The sequence below is a fragment of the Anopheles merus genome, chromosome 2L, assembly GCF_017562075.2.
Source record: "Anopheles merus strain MAF chromosome 2L, AmerM5.1, whole genome shotgun sequence".
Classification (NCBI taxonomy): domain Eukaryota; kingdom Metazoa; phylum Arthropoda; class Insecta; order Diptera; family Culicidae; genus Anopheles; species Anopheles merus.
In genome coordinates, this window is record NC_054083.1 from 6754867 (window position 1) to 6776485 (window position 21619).

General features: G+C 39.6%; 1 protein-coding gene across 6 annotated transcripts in view; it reads right to left on the minus strand.

Moving 5' to 3' along the window:
• LOC121591416 (protein furry) overlaps positions 1-21619 on the minus strand; it is a 48663-nt gene that overhangs the window by 10183 nt on the left and 16861 nt on the right. For 4 of the 6 annotated variants that reach the window (XM_041911878.1, XM_041911881.1, XM_041911879.1 and 1 more), the window contains 15 exons: positions 19718-20372; positions 19132-19242; positions 18247-18401; positions 16227-16387; positions 9429-9548; positions 9181-9314; positions 8936-9034; positions 8681-8812; positions 8322-8490; positions 7988-8090; positions 6779-7232; positions 4861-6660; positions 4153-4599; positions 3927-4001; positions 3619-3648 (listed from right to left, as the gene is read on the minus strand). In XM_041911878.1, coding sequence (XP_041767812.1) covers positions 3619-3648; positions 3927-4001; positions 4153-4599; positions 4861-6660; positions 6779-7232; positions 7988-8090; positions 8322-8490; positions 8681-8812; positions 8936-9034; positions 9181-9314; positions 9429-9548; positions 16227-16387; positions 18247-18401; positions 19132-19242; positions 19718-20372 — 4645 coding nt within the window. The remainder of the gene's footprint in view (positions 1-3618; positions 3649-3926; positions 4002-4152; positions 4600-4860; positions 6661-6778; positions 7233-7987; positions 8091-8321; positions 8491-8680; positions 8813-8935; positions 9035-9180; positions 9315-9428; positions 9549-16226; positions 16388-18246; positions 18402-19131; positions 19243-19717; positions 20373-21619) is intronic. The other 2 variants (XM_041911883.1, XM_041911880.1) reach the window with 1 other exon arrangement.

Here is a 21619-nt window from a genome sequence, read left to right on the forward strand (position 1 = left end):
TTCTACCGCAATTGCTCCAACGGTTGCAATTTATTTAAATCAATCTTTGGAAAACATGAATACATGAACACAGACCTATAGGCTTATGCTACCTCCTAGCGCGGACATGAAGGTGCTTGATACATTGCTATTGTTCTGTCAAAAGGGATTCTGTGCATCACTGTCCCATAACACACATTGTCAAACAATCGATGCTGCCGCCATACGAACAAAGGAACTCTTACAATGACTTGAAACCCTTTTGTCACCTCTTCCCGATCTCAAACAATAGCTGGTCGGGAAGGTATTTGCGAAAATATACCGCAAACGGGATGCGTTACCCAAAGGAAGAGCTACCTAATCACCGTTGTGATATATTCATTGTTAAAAAAAATCGACTGTTATTTATAGCGAGATCCTATTTCAATCTTTGCGCCATAGTAAATGTTCCTTCCTTTTTTCCACTCCATTATGCGTTATGTTTGAATGTACTTGTACTTTTACAATATATTTATAACAATTTTCAGTTGCATTTTTTGTGTTCATTTCGAATGCATTCTTGTGTACAAGATAAGAGCTCATGAGTTCAGTAACGGGTTTAACGGTAAGTGGCCAGGGATTGTAAGTACTTCACATATTTTAGTGACAAGGGCTCTACACATTACAGGATTTTTTAGGGGTTCATATGAACGGGGGAAACTTACTGTATAAATTGTACAATGCAATTTTTCATCAACTATTTTTTCGTATCATTTGCAAAAAAAATGTATTCCTTTCAATAACTATGTGTATGTGTTTTTTGCTTTCTTTACTTCTTCTTTCTCAAACGCCTGTTAAAACAACGGACAGCTAGCGGACATTTTAATCACTGTTATACGTACACATTTAAGCTCAAACGCATACCGTACCTTTCAATGCTGCTATTTCAAACTCGCGTAGACGTAAATTTGCCATATATATCACAACATTCAGCCCAGTCCGTCAATGCTGCCATACCAAGCTTTTGGTTGATTGCACAAATAAATTGTACACACTTCCACCGTACAGGATCCATTATGCGTGGCGACTTCATCACTCATCCCACCATTAGTCCCCATTGCTCTTTCAACGCCGTTCTATTCCCAACGTTTCGCGGAACTTTTGCCAAAGGTGGTCAATTTTTTTTTTTGCACCTTATTCTAATACCTCGATCAAACATTTTTTTACCGAATCACGAAAAAATTTGCTTCAAAGCCAGTTGGTTAGGGCCATGGATGGCATGGTTGTCGTTTTGGGCGATGGCGTATGACGAGAATGGGATGTTTCGCGTTTGATTGAGTTATATAGATTTTTGGCCAAGTACTCTGAAAAACATCGTCTACACCAAACAGGCAAAACACCTACACAACGATTCTTTTTCTTTTCGCCCTCATATCTTCAATAGGACAGGAACTCATAACACTGGAAAATCCGATTGTGTCAAGCATTCGTGCTCAGTTTTCCAGCACACACTTTTCTCCGAATGGCCGAAACGAAACGAAACTGAGACATTACTAACCTCAAAGGCAGCATTTTTGAGCGGCTCAATGTTACAAAAGAGACAAATGAACACACAAGCAATAATGTTTCATTGTTCCTTGAAGCATCCATTTTTGGCGCACGGTGGATACACACCACTACTACTACTACTACTACTACTACTTGGAACGAGGCATGGCGTTCGTCATAGTGAAGAGATGGTTTCGCAATGAAATAGGTGAAAACATTTTCACCAACACCCGGCGCCACCGGGTGTGTATGCGAGTGTACACGTGGTGCTCTTTTACAAGCACGGTTTTCATATTTCTTCCTTTTTTGTTGGACAAATGTGCCTTTTCATTATGCTCGAGCTCCGTGTATAATACATTTCATTTGAAGCTATTTATCGGCAATCTGGAATCTAGGGGGCGCGGTGTGGTTGTGGTGGTGGAAGAGGCACCGCTGGTACATTTTTCTAGCATTAGTACAGTTATTGCAGATCTTTTTGGCGTAACTACCTACGCGCGCGTGACGGTCTATACAGGTGCTTGTGCGAGACGTAGTGATGAGTAAATACCATTTTTTCCGGTCCAACCCCAGTACCCATCGGAGTCGGACTCAAAGTTAATACGGACAAAGTTTGGGAGGGGGGGGAGTGGATTTGGTTGGAAAAAAAAACTCCATACTCATCGACTCCGATAACGCATCACTCGGGATTAAACTGGATCAGCCCAAATCAGTACGGAAGGATCTGGAATAGGCATGGGACAATTGTGCGAGACCTATGCCGCACACTCAGTTCACTAAAGTGTGCGGTTGGCCGCCGCACGCGAAAAAGTGAACGGGTAAGTCTTCCGCACGCATACAGATCTAGCTATGGCCCGGGTCTATGGACATGTTGCGGCAACATTTGTTCAATGGTAACATTTCTGGATTTTCCTATATAATTACCCCGTACCGTACCGTTAGTGTGGCCAGATTTTTTTTTTGCGGTTTTCGGTAGGAGCGTCAACATTTTATCGGTAGTTTTCGGTATGAGTTTCAATTTTTATTACCAGCACGTCCAATTTCATCGCATCTCAAGAAGTACAGACTTGGGCCTTAGTTGTCAGTGTTGAACTTTTGGTTCTGGTCGCTAGTGATTTCCATATTTCACCGAAATGAGTTTAGGACTTTTCGGTCAGTATAATGAAAAAATCTGTGATTTTCGGTAAAATAAATGAAAAATCGGTAGTTTTAGGGTGGTCATCTGTGCATCGATAGGCATATCAAAAATCGGTATGAATACAGTTAAATCGGTATTCCTGGTCACTCTGCGCACCGTTCCGTCAAACTATCCATACAAAAAGAAACGGTACGGTACGCTAGCTCGAAACATGTAGAGGACCAATAAGACTCGTTCATACCCATCCGAACTGATCCGCAATGATCCGCAATGATTCGCAATGATCCGGACTGATCCGGAGTCGAATCCGGTTATGATCCGAAGTCGGATTCATGTTTTGCGCACAGCAAACGACGAGTTGATCCATGAGACTCTGCTCCGAATTACCCATCACTACTACGCAGTCGGACGTCACAGTCAAGTCATCCTTGCTACGGGAGAGTGGTACGAAGGAATTGGGAGTCCATTATATCCGGTCTTGTAAAAACTGATACTTTAATCAAATATACCATCGAACCGACTCGCTATTTCAGAGATAGTGCGCTTTTTAAACAACGCAAACATTCTAAATATTGGAATCAATTCTCAAAACAACCCGCGCTTGTGTGTTTGTTTGTTTGTTTGTGTTTCTTTGTTTGTTTGTGTGTTTGCGTGCTTCCTATTACTCTAATTTTTGTGGTATATACGTGTAAATACAAATGAAATCGGATCTTGAACGGAAAATAATGAAAACATAGATGAAAGTAAAGACAACTAATAACAATTTATGCAAATCCGCATAACCAATACATAACACAGTAAGTAAATTTATGCGGCACACGGATATTGTTGTACGACAAAACATAATGATACCACAAAATGAATACAATAGCATGTGTACAATAATATGAGTTTTTCAAAGGTAATCGGCTGAAGCGAATTGCACACGCATGAAGCACTTACGTTGGATGATTAAAGGAAATTAAATGTTTCTTTACCTTGGAATACAATGAACTTATGATATCATCCTTTATGATACCATTTTTTAACAGGGAATTTACAGAATGTTAAATAAATAGAAAAGAAAAAATCAAATAAGTTACACTACTCGGAGACCACATGACGTATTATTCTATTAAAAAAAGAGAAGACAAAATCTCCCTCACACTGTGTAGCACTCATTTTTCCTTGATTTGTAAGATTATAGATAAAATAAATTTTGCTACATATAATCACACTTCCCGAAACTCGGATCAGTTTGGTAAACAAATATACTAAACTTGTAATGAAAACTAACAACACTTACCGATGGACTCTTCGGTAGACCAACACGCTGCCCGCATGTTGTTAGAAGATTTACCAAACACTCCCGAACTCGTCCCTACAGAGATGAGAACACAAAACGATACTGCTTTAGCTACTTGTAATGAGATTAAGTTTTATCCAATTTGAAATTGTACAATAATTATGTCATGAAACAACAAAACAACAATATACTAAGACATATACACACATGGAGTATAGCACATTACCTGTGACATCCATGGTCGTTTCCATCCACTTAATGGAGCCGTATCGGCAGGCGAAAGACTGGCACTTCGGCGTGGTGAGTTCGGTGTACCAGCATGCCCACCGTAATGTGCTCCCGATCCCGTAACATTACTCGAGCCGTTAAAACCTTTACCACCCATTTGTGTTCCACCACCGACGCCAGACGGTGCGCTTGTATCGTGGTCGGATTTTAGCAGCAATTTTCGCCCTATTAGCGGTGTTTGCGACACGTCGAATGAAAATTCCATCGTCCGTCCTGCCAGCTCCTTCTTGCAGAATACCTCTGAATCGCTGAAACTTCCGTGCAAGTTAGCGAACGACGAACCACCACCACCACCTCCTTCGGTTGATTGGGGAACTACTTGAAGGCTGGAGCTTCGTGTCACCACAAACTTTAGGATCTTTAGCGCTTCTTTCCAGTTGGGGCTCTGCGTTTGGGGATGGAAGGATGGGGAATATAATACAATCAATCGTTAGTGAGGAGCGGATTTACGCAACATTCAATGAACGTCACGAACGAACGTTCCGTAACGAACAGTTAGATGGGATCGTTAACAAAGTCGATATTATTATTAAACGTAGCGACGTTTTTGAAAACGTAATGCTCGCATTGCGTTATCAACTTTGGTTGCAATACACCACCATTCAAGCATACGATATTATTACAAGCAACAACAGCATATACTCACATCTAAATACTTTGAAATTATCCTCAGCATATCACCAGCGATCGGCTGTATCGCTACGGCGGACAGATCGACGTAATGCAACATGCAGTGTATCACGCTCAGGACCTGCAGTTGCACCTGCACCCAACCCTTCTCAAGCACCTCCGTCAAGAACGCCAACATATGCAGACCCATGTGTGCGTATGTATCGTATAGATACTTGACCACACACTTGGTCCACTGGAATGATTCCTTGCTGAACGTTTTCCTGCTGTAAAGCGTCATGACCGTGCCGAGATTCTCCAGCTTCAGACCCATCTCCGACGCAACTTGCGCGATGTTCTCCGCGCTCCGGATGCAGATTTCATTAGCGTCCTCGTAATGCAGTAACATGTACGGTAGCAGTGCAATGACGTTCATGGGAAAGGCGCAGCTTTGCGTTGGATCACACACTGGCAAGTTAAGCAGGGGTGTTAGCTGCGACAGCAGCGCAATCGATGCCTCGTACGTTCCAGAATGTGTGCAGCCCTTCAGGAGCAGTGCGTGCACCCCCGGGTATGTAGACCACTTGAGCTGCTGCTGCAGCTTCTCCACCTTGTCCCGTGCATCGGGTCGATCAAGCGGTAGTCGATGCAGTACGCGCGTAAGCAATCTTAACGCTAGCAAAAATTCATGCTCATAATCACTTTCCAGCAGAGAAACTGCCAACCAGAACAGCTGTGCCAGTATTGTCATCTTATCGTCCTGCGTAGCTGTGTCTCCCAGCAACTTCAGGCTCTGTGCACTGCGCGAGCGAGACAGCGACGTCTGACCAGCGCCAAACTTTGCTGCATTGCGCTCAATTTCCAGTGCTGCATTTCGATTACGCAGCTCGATCTGCTTGTCAATTGGCGAGTTGGCCGCCTTGCGTGAACAGTAGGAAATGGAGTAGCTGGTACTACGCGTATGACCGCCACTCGTGGCATTGTGTATGCTTTGCCCGGGGGAACCTCCCGTAATACCACCGTCGCCGGAACGCTTACTGCCGCTGTACATGCTCGACACCACGCCTTCCTTGTTGTTCAGGTTCGGTGTGCTTTTGAAGATGTCCTTCATTACATCCAGTGGTCGGAAATCCGAGTCGAGGCTATCGACAGCAGCCTCCAACGTGAGCAGCAACTCCGTTACGTAGCCCTGCATGTCTTCACCCTGCTCGGCTACGGTTTCAATCAGCCGCGACAGAATATCAGACAGCATGCGCGAATTGATTGGTACATTAAGCGAGCGGAACACTTGCAAACTGCGCCCGGCATAGTGGCGCGACGAGCAGCTAAGCCCCAGCTGCAGTGCAGTCTGAGCCCAACGCTCCGGTATTCGCGCGTGGGGATAGCTGTCCGTGAACGCCTTCACAATATGTCGTAGGAAGCACTGCAACTGATCCGCCGACTTTATGCTCCAAACTTTCGCCGTTATATCCTCATAGTTCCACAGCGGATGCTGTTGGCTGCTCTCATTGGACAGGAATTTTATCAAACTCTTTATGACGTGTGCGGTCGGCATTGTGGGACCGGGCTGGGGCGGTGCGTTCTCTTCCGTTACAATCATCGGGACAGTCGGCGTTTCCTCGTTGGGCTGGTTCGAGGCAGGCGACAGAACCGACTGCTGTGTGGAAGTGCTATTTAACCCAAACAGATAGCTGTCGAACTCCTGGTCGGGCTCGGTAAAATTGTGATCGATTACCGGCAGTGATGGCACAACGATACCCAATCGCAATTTGGATGTGTCACTGTTTAGCAATATTTTTGCAACCGTCAAATGATCGTTATGCTCTGCCAACACAATCTACACCGCGCATCGAACAAGATAGACGAAGGTAAGTATAATCCAATAAATTTCAGCCAGCATATTTATATCCATTGTATTGCCTTTCAATAGATTACAATCAAGAAAGACTACTTACCAATAAATTCAGCAACAGTTTCTTACAATGATCACGCACGATCCTGCGCGTGTGGTCCAGTCCGAGGAATAGAATGTGCAGCATCAGCGGAACATGTAGCGTCCAGTCCAACCCAGGAATGCCGTCGACTACGATGTCCGTTAGCAGCATTACAGCTACATTGCATCGGTGAAACCCGCTGATTGGAATGTTCGTGTCCGGCAAAAACTCCGTCAGCGGTGCAAAGTAGCCGCCGTACTCTGGCATCGGCAAAGGATGAGGTGCGGTCGGTTGCTCGGTGCGTATTTGCACAAAATTATCCTCTTGGTTCATTTCCGGTTCGTTCATCATCATCATTACGTCCTCATGCCGGGGTAGGACGCACGGACCGGACGCGGTGCGTATCTTATCGCTACCACGGGGCGGACGGTAGGCATTTGCAAACGTTCGAAGTGCACTGTCCGATTTGCACGTCCTGCAGAGCGTACCATCAAGAGCCCACGCACAGATGGCCATGCATAAAAAAGGTACAGGAATAAGTAAACAATACGTAAAATTAATTGAGATTCCTTTCTATTTTACTGCGCCGGCCATCAAACGCAGTAGTTTCATCGATTCAGTAGACTGGTTCAAGCTGAATGGATTGTAATTAGCTCTGGTTTCATTTCATCCCTTCATAGTTATCCTGCATCCAATATCTCGTTACAATCTTTTTTTTTATTATTATAAACATCATGATTAAATCGTCCAATGCCCACGGCTGTATAAGGATATGTTCTTTGTTTTAAATTCATTAACCATTCTGAGTATAACCATTTGTGTTGTGCAATTTATTTTTGTGTAAGTAACATAACCATCCGAAACAGGCATTGACTAATTACAAGTTTAATTCATGAATAATTCAGCTCACCTATTCTCCTAATGAAATATTGGACTTGAGAAAATCCGGAGAGGAGTCTCCCCCATGTACGTCATAACCCAATGAAATGTGATGATGTCTCATTCACGCAAACAAAATCAAATGTAAGCTTAAACAAAAGCTTTACTAACTATAAACATATTCGTAATCGATTAATTGATTGTACTCATGAATATTTTTAGTTGGGAAGAATTTCTACATATGCATCATTTAAAATCTATGCACAAACCAAAACTATTTTTGTGGGTGTAATATTTTTATAAAACTGCCTTACAAAATACATTTCACTGAAAAGGCAACCAATAACTTACCCAGACTTTATAGGGTCCTCCCCACTGTGACGCTTTGTGTGAATGGTCCCCTTTTCTACATCTACATCCTGTACCTTCGGATCGTTGTTGCCGGATGCCGGACCTATGGACAATAGATGGTAATGGAAAAGTCGTTCACCTTTTTTCGTTACAGAATTCATTTATTAAAAAAAAAAATAAGAAAATCAACGACCATCCTTGAATGGTTCGTAAACGTTCTCGATGGTACGGAACAGGCAAAACGTCGAATGACTAACTGACCGTCAATCACATCGACGGGTACAGCAATGCAGAGAGTTCTTCTAATTAAGTACCGGTTGTACCACAGACTTACCATCGGAGTGGCTGGACGCTTTTCTCATGCTCGTTAAGCGATAAAACGGAGGCGTTTCCGTGCGCTCAATTAAACAGTTCAAAGTTTCCACCGTCTGCAGCTCACTCATCAGCTCGTCCAGCAATCTGTTGGTGCATGAACGCGCCAAATACAATGCGACCCGTTTTGCCTGAGGAAATATAATGAAGAAAAAAATAAAAAAATAAACCAAACAAAGCAAATCATTTGCTAGTTGCTCTTCGATAACGCAGTACAAAATCAGATGCCTTGATGAATCTTTGCAAACTATCACATTTCCGTATATTGCCAGCATAAATCAAGTGGAATGAAGTATTCAAACCAACACACGATATACTTACATTGGCTAACAGCTCATTTGGAGCCATCCCAGAAATAATGAGCAAGTAGCGCAAAATAACTTTAAGGTTGTTAGGCCAAAATTGGCATAAAGTGCCCCAAAGTTCCTCAATGTAAGGATGTGAATCTGCAAACTGTAAAATAAAACCCGATAAATAGCACGTTGATTACACAGCAGGCAGAAAAGGTAGCAATATAAAGTACAGGTGGCGTGAAAAAAAGATACAGTTCATGTTAAAATAACCAGATTAGTTTACCTTAGCAGTGATGTAGAAAAGATTGTTCAGAATCATTTCTGTTGCCTCAGTTGAGCCAGATCCTTCGCGACGTCCTCTTGTACCAGAATCAGGATAATACTGTTAAAAGACAGTTTAGTTTAATAATAATAATAACGGTAGTACAGATCGACAAAAATGTGTTATTTGCAGATAATTTGCTTCATTCAACCCAACCTAATTAAATATGTATGTTTTAGTTATGAGAATTTCACGTGAAAAATTACCATTATGTAAGAGAGTGGTGTTGCCGGTGGCACGCTCGAAGCCACAAGTTCAACGTTTTCCAGCCACGGCAACAAGCACTGTAACAATAATGCTCGCGCCTCAGCCCGTGCCGTTTGAAACCGATATGTTATCTCTGAAAAGGATGCACGAAAGCATGAACACGTATTTAGAAATATTTAATCATCGTCACGGGCCAAAACAAAAGACGCTAATCGCTTTAGCTTTATGAAAGATGTCAGTCACTTACCAGAAAACATTGACATGGTTAGTTCCGGCCTCAGACGCGCTATCTGGCGGGAAAGATACATTTGGGAACGACAGTAAGCGCCACTTAGTACAGCATCTAACGTACCTATTTTATCTGGTTCTGCAATGAGACGAACCAAACAAGTACATATTTTAAGATAACTCAGTAACTAACTTGGAATCGGCGTACGCAGTTGTACTTTACATTATTTAAAAAAATCTGCTGTATTTATGTTCAGTTTCTTTTTAATAGAATGTAACCAATTGAAATTGTGTTATCTTTATGTTTTTTGCAAAATTATTAATCATCTGAGAAAATGGGAAAACTATTAGAATAAATTTGCTTGTTTTAAGAGAGTAATTGTGAAGTACAGGTATTCCCCGATATACGCCTTACTCGATATACGCAATTTCGTTATACGCAATATTCGTAATTTCACAGTTCTTTGGGCGAATTGTACTGATTTGACACATAAATTGTCAAAAGCAAAATAAATTCCCTTTTAGTTGAATTTTAAAAACCATTTTAAAAGGTACACAATTGTAATTGTTAGTTGATATCAGATCAAATAACTAATTTAGTAGCTAAAATCTACCACTTCAAGAAAAATTAGGCGAATATTAGCAATAATTTGACTGAAAATCTCGAAATTCGACACACGCTAATATTCGAGATACGTGACTCCCTCCTGTCCGCATTAATAGCGTATATCAGGGAAAACCTGTACTTTACGTTACTTCGAATTTCCAAAGTCCAAAATAGTGAAATGAAATAAGTTTCTATAAACAAATAGCTCGGGATTGTTCCCAAGTGACATTTGCTCGAAATTGTTTTCCAATATCTGCTCGATTAGTACTCGATACGCTTGAAATTGTGAATTTGTATGTGATCAAGTGTGTTAAAAGCGCCAAGATTTGGTGTGTTCGTAAATTAGAAGTTCCTCTATCGATGGACGATGCCGTCATTTTTCATTCATAGCTATGGTTTTTTGATGAAAAATAAAAGATATTTTGTGTGACGTTATTCTATAAAAAATGGATACAGGGTTTACCAAGTCACTTTGCGATGTGAGCTGCACAATTCATCCTACTTAACACGTATTTCTATTCTGATCTGCTACTTTATTTCGCCCGAAATAATTTTTTATTCCGACGCATCACCTTATATGAAGTTTTTTCACAGGGGATGTAGGCTGATGCCGTCCGCGATGTTTACATTTTTTCAATATTAAATTTTTGGAGTTTTAGTGCTGATTTGCGATACAATTATGTTGTTTAACAAAGAATAGAAGTTTATCTTTGCTCCGCTGTAGCATTAAAGCCGAAAAATGGATTATTCATTGAGTTGTTAGCAATTGAACCTGCTCATTCAAACCTGCTAATGAACCTGCTCAGTCAAACCTGCTAATAACTCAATGAATAACCCATATTTCGGGTTGAATTTTGCTGCGGAGCAAAGATAAACTTCTATTATTTGTAAAACAACATAATTGTATCACAAATCAGCACTAAAACTCAAAAAAAAATTTATTTTGAAAAAAATGTAAACATCGCGGACGGCATCATCTAACATCCCCTGTGAAAAGACTTCATATAATGGATGAAAATGAATGCGGCAGAATAGAAAATTATTTCGGGCCAAATGAAGTAGCACGTCAGAACAGAAAAACGTCTCAAGTGAGATGAATTGTGCAGCTCACATCGTAAAGTGACTTGGAAACCCTGTATTATTTAAGTATAAAATCGGTACATGACCAGCTATAACGATAGGAAACATCATTTCGGAGCGAATCTAGAAGAAAGTAACGAATAAGCCCCATCACAGTTGATTTTAAAGGACTTTTTCTAAATTCCCTTACACTGGTGCAGTTTAAGGGAAGTTTAAGGTTCCAGTTTAAGGGAATTTGCTCGAATTACCGATTATTCGTGCTCGAAAATGTCAATTGGGTTATCACATACTACCAATACATCTTATAAACATCATTCCACTAATAGTACTGTTTAAAATGACGTTTTATATTTGCTCCTAATCTTAATAATCCTTTCTTAAATTGCTGCATAGTGATGGGCAAAACGGCTTCGACGCCGGAGCCGGCCCTATTGGCTTCAGACAATTTCGTACCCGGCTCCGCTCCAACGGCTCCGGAGCTGGTTTTAGCACAAGGGACCAAACAAACTTTTTGAAGTTTCAATCGAGAAAATCCGTAAATAGCGGAGTAGATCATGTTTAAATGAATTTATCAAAAAAAATCGATAAGTTTTGAATATTGTTAAGAAAGGCGAGACCAACGAAAGCTACACAACGTCATGCGTGTCAATACTGCAATCACATCGTGTGTTAGCTTCCACACGTGCGAGAAGATATATCCGTTTTTTTATTACGCTATCATACAATGCTGTCTCTATTGAACCGTTAGTCCGGAGCCGTTGGTCCGGATCCGTTGATTTGTCGCCGGCTCCGGAACAGTGGGTCCGAAGCCGGCTCCGGAGCCGTTGGAACGGAGGCGTGAATGCAGAGCTGTTAGTCCGGAGCCAGCTCCGGAGCCGTTGGTGCGCTTCGAAACGCCCATCACTATTGCTGCACCAGTTTGTGAATCATCTGCCTCAACGACTCTACCGAATTCCCACATTAAAGGGAACGAATCATTAATGCCAAAACAAAGTACTAATAAGCAATACATATTTATGATACGTACCTAGACAAAACTAGAAGAAAAATAACGTAACTACATTTGGGATTTGAATCTCAAACGATACGAAATAGGGTGGTTTCTTCCCATCCTTCTTGCTAATAAACCCTACCGTCTCCGTTCGTGTGGGTCACGCGCAGCAAAAATACGCTCGTAAAAAATACGAGCAACAGATAGGTTTACGATTTCCGAATGGTTTGCCTAGAAACTGTCTCCGAATGGTTTAGCAATGAACATCCCACCCATCCAGTACGGGGAAAGGCAAAGCAAAAGATGGGACGATCCTATGTGTGTATGTGTGTGCAAGCCCTTCCACAACTCACGAACGGTCCACTTTATGGGGAACTGCTGCGTGGGATTTAAAGAAATTCATTTCCACTACTTCGCACGAATCGAAAATAAAACCAAACGACAAATATATTCGATACGCCGCCCGGTATCTATTCAACCCAAACATAAAACCACTGTGAGAATTTTGCACACAGTTCGAGAAACCTACTCAAACGCTTTCGGTGAGTGATGATGGAGCTGGATGGTGCGGTAGTGCAGTTCTTTGCAAACTGGCTTTTAACAACTACGATTCGAGACATCCAGAAAGACGCATTCGTCTATCGCCCTTCAGATAATATCAACATGCACCCGCGGCGAGTGTTAGTTTGTGTGGCCTTCTTTGCACTACTGGTGTACTACTCGGGAGCGTCAAAACACCATTCGCGTTACGACTACTGTGACAATAACTACTGCCCTCCGGGAAAAGAGAATATTGGTTGTGGATGCAAATTCAACGAGTCATATGGTTCCGCTTGCATCGGCAAAAGCCCTAAGCTGCACAAGTTCACCAAAAAGGATCTGCAGTTCATACTGCATACACACAACCACCTGAGACATCTGTTTGCTTGCGGTTCGATACAACACTATCGCCCGGCAGTCCGGATGGTTCAATTGGTGAGGCATCTTCTCAACCTTCAACGAATTCACAAAGAAAGATTAAAAGGATTCGGTGTTGTAATGTTCGAGTATTCTTTAGGAAATCTGTTTAATGCATCCAAATTTTATTTCCATTTGCTGCACTCTGTGACGACCTGGACACTAAAATAACGGCATTGCATCAAGTTGAACAAAGCAAAAATAATGCGGCCTTTGGTACTACTATTGCATTACTTTTGCCAATTCGCATATGCCACTATTCAAATTATTTTCAAGCAACATTATAGCTGTTTTGTTAGTTGAGGATGAGCGCATCCTTTTACCATTCATAAGGATTTTCGCATACATTTCGCGCATATTTAACCATCCCCAGCAAATTAATCAGTCAGCTCATTATCATTCCACTTTCGTAGCGTGTGGACGAAGACCTTCAAACGCTGGCTGAATGTAACGTGAAAAGGTGTATTTATAAGCATGATGATTGCCGCAGCACAGAACGGTACCGCTACGCTGGACAAAACATCGCCAAACGCACCGTATGCGGACGAACGCTCAAACTAACCGAGATAGTGAACAGTTCGCTGAACGCTTGGTTTGATGAGTACTGGGACACAAGCATCGAAATGTTAACCAAATACCCTAAACACGCTGTCAAGTAAGTAAGCCCAACGTATGAGAGGAGGCAAAAAAGAGTTCCTTCGGCACCATCGACGATATTACGTTATTTTAACCATGTTGTGGTTCTCACACGCGTAGGAAACCAATCGGCCACTTCACCCTGCTGGTGAATGATAATGTGTACTTTATCGGCTGTGCGCTGATTTCGTATGCCGTCCGTATTGATACATATTTTAGCGCAACTGGCGAAGATTGTCGAGAGTATTATTTCGTCTGTAATTATTCCTTCATCAATTTGGTAAATCGGGCTACGTACACGTTAGGAGACAATCCTGCATCCATGTGCCAGTCGCACCGTAGTAAACAGTATCATTGCTTGTGCAGCGATCGCGAGCCGTACGCAACGGTCTTGGATTGGAGAGATCAGGTAATGTAATTTGTTTTGTTTTGCACCCGTAGCACTATATTCAGTTTGTATAACAATAGCAAAGAGGTTTTTGCACGAATATTTCAAGGCTGTAAAATAAACTGTTTCAAATATTGCTATAAAAGCTTCTTCAACTTGAAAGAACACTGTAGGTGATACACAAGGTAGCGCAGCCATTCCTCCAATTGATTGAACCAACAATTTGGTGGGTGTTGTACAAGAGTGGGTGATACGAGTAAGACGTAACATGAACACATTCCAAACACAATGCAATGGAAAGTCATAATAAACGTAGTTAAACGCAAAAAAAAACACAAGACATTTTCACAATTCAGCCCTTTTTCATCTTGCGTTTACTGCCAATTTGTATAGTGATTTTGGCGGCGCAGTGAAACGTGAGGCCTAAATCGATTACATGTCATGATATTCGATGAAAAGTCCATACATAAACAATCTATTTCCTCGCGAATATTGTCATACAATGTGTGGGCGCGTGAAGAATTTGACATTTCATCGAGTTTCATCATGCCATACAGAATGACATTTTGATACAAAAACGCATGAAAAAAATCATTAAAATTGAAGTTCCTGGTAAACAATGTTACCAAAGTATGATCCAATCCCTCCACCAAATATATAAATAATATTTTGCTGGGAAATCATTGGCAGGTGAAGGCACAAAACACGGGCTTTCATAACCAATTTAATAATAAACTCAAAACATTTTTAAAATTAATTGAAGTGAAAATGAATATATAAAAAATTATAATAACAAATCAATAAATCAATAAACACATAAAGAGATAAAAGGGATAAATAAATAAATTTTCTTAATAAATACATAGTTTAATAAATGAATCAATTAATTAAGAATTAATTAATTAATTAATTAATGATTAAATAAATACATCAATAAATAAATGAATAAATAAATAAATAAATAAATAAATAAATAAATAGATAAATAAATAGATAAATAAATAAATAAATAAATAAATAAATAAATAAACAAATAAATAAATAAATAAATAAATAAATAAAAAAAATAAATAAAAAAATTTATTTAAAAAAATTGCCGACAATCAAGGCTCATAATTGGCTCAGCCGGGGAGTGTTAGAATGGTACAGTTACTACATACAGCACAATAACTGTCCAGAATTTTAGCCTAATGTCAATAAATCAACAAACATTAAAAAAAACTTTCAAGACCTTTACCAGCTGCTTACTGTTAAATAGTGGATAAGACGATATATAGGTGGTGCAAAATCTCATGAGTTGCATCGAAGGATAATATATAAACGCATTTGTAAGAATTGTGACAAGTACATACTATAGGGAGGAAATAAATTATTAACTAACTTTATCTGAAAGGAAAGATAAAGTTAATCTCTGCAGAGACTTTTTCAAGAAAAATATGGTGGCCCTCAAGGTCTCTGTAATATGTGGCTTGTTTTATTCAGACATCTATGACAAATCATTTTATTTATATTAGTTAGTTAACATCAGCTATAACAAATTGTTTTTCAAGCGGACGATTTCAACAAATAGTTCCTCCTTGATTAATCCAGCACGCAGACACGCCACCAAATAGCGTCACGCCGTGATACGTAATAAGAAGTCCATACAAAATTTATGAAAGCATTTGAACAGTTGGGTACATACAATTCGACGTGAAATGTTTCCGCTATGATTTTGCTATGATCAGGCTTCACGGCGGTCACCTATTAATACTTTGGCTAGTCCCGTGATGCTTTCGTACGTGATAACACAAATTGGTCAATTTATATCAACATTCTGGTGGTACAGTTGTCAACTCGAACCACTCAAGAACATGCCCGTCATGGGTGCAAGCCCCGCATGGACTGTGCCCCCATACGTAGGACTGACTATATCCTGCTATGGTGTAACCAATAAGTCACTAAAAGCCAAGCCCAATAGGGGCACAGACCAGACAAGGCGGACAGGCCTTAACCGCCAGCTGTTGGGCTGTGCCAAAGAAGAAAAAGTAACTAAAATTTACAAAAATGTATCCAAAGTGAACCAACCAAAAGTTTAAGCTTTCAGAGAAAACAATAGTAATACCTATATATTCTTCTATTGAGCTCATTATTTATATCAATCAACTGTTCTACTCACCTCGATCATTTTCTGTCTGCAGGGGTCCAACGTTGCCAAAGAAACGCTTGTCTAATATTTGCAACAACTGCAGAGCTGTCGAATGCACTTCCACACGGGGACAGCCAGTCATCAGTAACGTTACATTGATCACGGATGTATAATGGTCACACGGATATTCTCTGTAATGATTATTTTGGGAAATAAATACAACGAAAAACAAAATTTATTATTATTGAACAAATTGGACCAAAAATGTTTTTTTATTACAAATGAAACCAAACCAATGATGTTAATACTAAAGGCGACAATACACTCAATGTGTTTAGTAACACAGAACACAATAGTGTAACATTAACAATAAATATGAATATGAAGGATACATATAACTCTTTTTATGAAGGTAAAAATAATAATGTGGCTTACAATAGATCATTAGGTGGTACACGGATATAGCGGCGTTGTCATAAACTTTAGTCACGTTTTAGTTATCACCATCTAGATGTAACGTTTTTCCAATATTCTGATTGCGCTGATGCATTTATGCGGATGCTTAAAACGTGTTATATTACCTTCCATAGGATACCTTTTGGGAAAAATGTGAGCGCTCAAGTTGTCCCTATTGACAAAGAGTTCTGCCGAACCGGGCCGCATACACACCACCAATCTGCCGCTAGATTTCCTGCCCAATTCAATTCTATCCACAGACCTCACTCGTTTCCACCAACCCACCAAGCCGAAGGAAATGCTTGATGGATCGTAAAGCGTTATAGGTTAGCCTACCCATCTGCACGAATTTTGCAAACTCACGACGGTCGTAAAACCGGAAATTGATAAGGAACTTGAGAGCACATAAAATGCTCCGGGGGCCGCGTCGACGCAAGCTGTTATGTAGCAACTTATTCCACACTGCTATGTTGTTGCTCAATATACTGCCAATATTGTAGACCCTCTCTCGCTCTCTGTTTTGGGGTGGTAGCATTTACAAATGGTGCATCATACCGACTTTTCTGAAGCTTTTGGAACAAAGCGCTATTTTTTTTATTCATAGCCACTCTCCCGTAAACAAGGTTATTTTGTGATGCAATCATTTCAATATGAGACAAATCAAAATCAATTAAAAGATACAATATAAATCCATTTTGGAATTTTAATATATTTTCTGCTGTGATTATTTGTGGTTAGTTATATTTGCGTAAGCGTCTACTATAGACGTACAATTACACCTGACTCTTGATACAGAAGTCGAATTGTACGACTCAGCAACATGTCCGTCATGGGTTCAAGCCCAGTACAGATCAAGCCTTTCCATGTGCGTATAGGGCTTGACTATTCTAACGAAAAGTTTGACGACCCTTGGTCTACAGTGATGCAGTAATTAAAGTGCATATTCAAGAAGAAAGCACCCAGTATTCTAGTATCACTTGTTGATCCATACACATTTGACACTAAACCTGACCTAATTGAAATTGAGAATCAAGTGACACCAAGATCAAATGTAGTATCCCATAAAAAACGCCCAACGCTATGTGTCGGACAACAGAGCAACAGCTTTACGACGACAATCGTAAACATTAAAGCGCAGTAACGTTTTATTCCATCCTGTGCTGCCATTGGTAATAAGGCCAGTGATAGCACATTCGCGGTACTAGCTCTAAATGAAGGTATGCTGAGACTGCAGAAATAAAGCACTCTATAGCAAGCTCATCAGCAAACAATTTCTTTGTACTAGGGAGCATTTGTGAAATGCTCGTCTTTATTTAGAGCGTCAATACCGACGGAAATCCAATGAAAGCTATTAAAATAATTGAAAAACAAGACATAACTGTGAAAATTATCTGTTAGCATAAAATCCTAAAAAAACATGATTTGATTCAAAATTTTATACATTTACATTGTTCACACACACTTTTAAGATAATAAATGTTCCATTGGTTAAGAAACAAAAAATAATTAAAAATGATAAATATTTATAACTTGATAATGCCTACTGAAATATATTTTACACCCTGCAACACAAAGACAACAATAATAAGTTTACCTTGCACTAAATATAACCGCCAATGCCAAGAAGCAAGCATCTGCTTCACGAGGAGAAGCTGTATAACAACGATCGATGACCCATTCAAGTAGCTGACCTATATCGGGATTGGATTCAAGTAGTAGTACCACCGTTTCCTTGGCTAACTCATAAATCTGGGGAAAATAATACAATAAGTAAAGGAGATAAAATATATTACTAGGTCATATTTTAAAGAGATAATGTTTCATACTGAGTAGTGAATCGACATTAAACCTACATAATTTGTCTTGTACATAAAAGTGATGTTCTAAAATTTGCGCGTAATAAAATACACCGCATATAATTGCGTAGTAATGGAATGTTTTGTTGGATAATTTAGATAATGTTTTTGGCCGGTTAGGTAGTACAGTTATCACCTCGCATAAATTTAACAACACGCCCGTCATGAGTTCAAGTACCTATTGGACCGTTCCCCCATACGTAAGGCTGACAATTCTACTATGCGTAATTAGTAAGTCACTAAAAGCCAAGCCCACTAGTCAAGCCAAGTCTTGACCGACAACGGTTGTTGTGTCAAAGAAGAGAATGATTCAGGTGGATACAAAATCTTATCTTTAATCCTTCCAATACGGTCAACAGTGCATCAAATATCATCCTAATGATATCAAATTATTTTAGATTATAGCATAAATTGAATTCTTCGTTTTTAAAATTACAATAAAACGCTTCCAGACAAAACTCGAAGAAATCAAGGAAAATGATTCATATCCTGAGCATTCACATAAGCTAATCAAAATTTGTAATAAACTATCCCTAGGCAAGAGCAGTAAGAGTTGATGAATGGCAGTAAGTCGTTTTACCACAAGCCTACCCTACACTATTACCTTTGATTTGTGTACTTACCTTCTCGTCTTTGGAAGTCATTAGCATGTCCAGCCAACTATAAATTGCACCATCTTCCGCCAAATGACCGGGATCAAAACATGGCCCACAGCACAAAACCGCCGACATAGCCTGCAACAGAAAAGGATCGTTCGAGATGTAGTTTAAAAACCAAACCAACATATGCTTATACTGAACACGAATCGACGAAATGATATAAGAGGAATTGAATATGTATGTTTTAAATCTCGGTAGATTGTTTAATTATTTTTTTCATTTCTTCGTTCAATCTCTTCTAAAAAATTATGTTACTTTACAGCAATGTAAGTGCCAGTAATCAATAAAATAAGAAATAAATGCTTAAGAGGACAATGTTCATGATAATCTATCCATACAATTTAATGTATACACTAAAATATCATCTTTTATCTCTTGTGTTCGATTCAATTTGAAGCAACATTTCCTCTGAATAAAACTCTCTTTCAATATGATACCAATTATAGGAAAAATCACCCAGCATTTCTACCACGTTATACACATATATGGATGCTTCATATTTGATTGATATCGTTTTTTGTGTAAGCTTATCAAGCTTCATTTTACCTACCTGTAATGCGCTAAATTGTAATTTTTCCTCTTCCGCTGCTATGGTACCAACGGAAGTGTTGGCCGCCGAGCTAATGCACGCGGTTGTGCTCGAGCTTCCCCATACACTTGCTCCGATGGTTCCACCACCGATGCCGCTAACTCCACTGCCGATTCCACTAATGCTACCACCGCCACTGCCACCAGCACCGACCCCATGATGACTGCCATGATGGGACGCTCCGTGGTGGCCGTGTGCAAATGGTAGAGCATATGCTGTACCGCTCCATCCGACGAACAGATTGACCAGGTTCCGTTTCAGCTCACGTGACAATAGCGTGCCACACGATTCGAGCGAAAAGTTTTTTATCATCTTGCGAATAAAGTCGCAAAAATGCGTCTTCACCTCACGCATGCTACTGCTGTCCTTACCGTCGGTTTCTGTTTCCAGATAGAGACGTGCACCATCAATGTACTCAACGAAGGTAGGATGCAGCGACATCGTTTCCCGCTCCAGCACGAACTGGCTGATACCAAACGTGCCGTTCTCGGCAATCTTCTCCAGCACACGCACCAGTTGCAACCGCAGTGCATCACGACGTCGGCGGCGTCTCATATTCTCTTGCTTGCGATCAATGGCCTCACGTATATATACAACTAGCTCTTCCATCAGGTCCCTATTGTGGTATAGGATCAAAATAAAATATGAAATAAAAAGTGTCATGAGAATACGAATCAGATGTATAATTAACCCAGCCTAGCCTTCTATATCCGTTACTTCTAAATCGTGTTAAAAATAAGGAGCGTGTACCTGCTAGGTACTTTAAAATATAACAGTATGTTTCTTATAATATTATTACTAATAACTTATTACTAACTTCTCTAATTTAATGTAACATAATGATTACTGCGTAATAACCTTTGATTGTAACATATTTTATGTGTTATTTAGTGTAAGTAATTTAGTGTTACTATGTTATATGTTGTACAATATGTTGAATTATCAATCAATCAACATTAAAAAAATGCCTAATTTTGACTAAAATAATTTAAAATATTAGTAAAAAACAACTAATACAAAATTTCGTTCACTTTTTCACATTTTGTTATTATTCATCTCCACATCACTAACTAACCCCGAGTTAATCAGAATATATTTTAGTTCTGAAATTGCATTTATTTATGATTCGATTGATGCACTTCAAATACTAGTTCTCGCGAATAGTAATGGAAAAACAAACAAGATCAAAATTTAAGATCAAAGGTAAATGGAACCCTGTTTCGATGAACGAATATAAAACAGATGTACTTTTTAAATTGATGTTTTGATTATACACTTCCACTTCATGCAAGGTCTGTTCTGTGCACAGAATATGTAACATGTTAGCCAAAATATGTTATTCCAATTTTCTCCTTCTTGGAGCAAATGCACGGTCATTCTGGCATAGCACAAACTTACTGAATGACTTATTAATACCACGTAATTGGATAGACAGATCTTGCAAGGGGAATTAACTTGAGTTTGGCATTTGCTCTTAAATTATTTCAAATAAGACATGAATCCTCCCTCTATTGCTCTAACACTTTTTAAAAAATAAGACAGAAAAGGATGCCCTTTTTCGCAATAACTGGACTAGCTAGCAATACTTGATGCGATACGATTATATTTCCATCAACCATTGATTTGAAAAATAAAAATGTAAATAGATTATTTACACCACATGCTATATTCTAAAACATATTACGATAAAATGAGATATGTGTGATTTTGTAGGTAAGCTATCTGATTTGAGGTATTGTATACATGGGGAATTGCACCAATGGGGAGGAATACACATTCAAGAACTAAGATTTACGAGTTATTTAACGAGATATTTTTTGTAGTTTGCTCAACTAAACATATTGCGTAACAAGTAATTTTTTT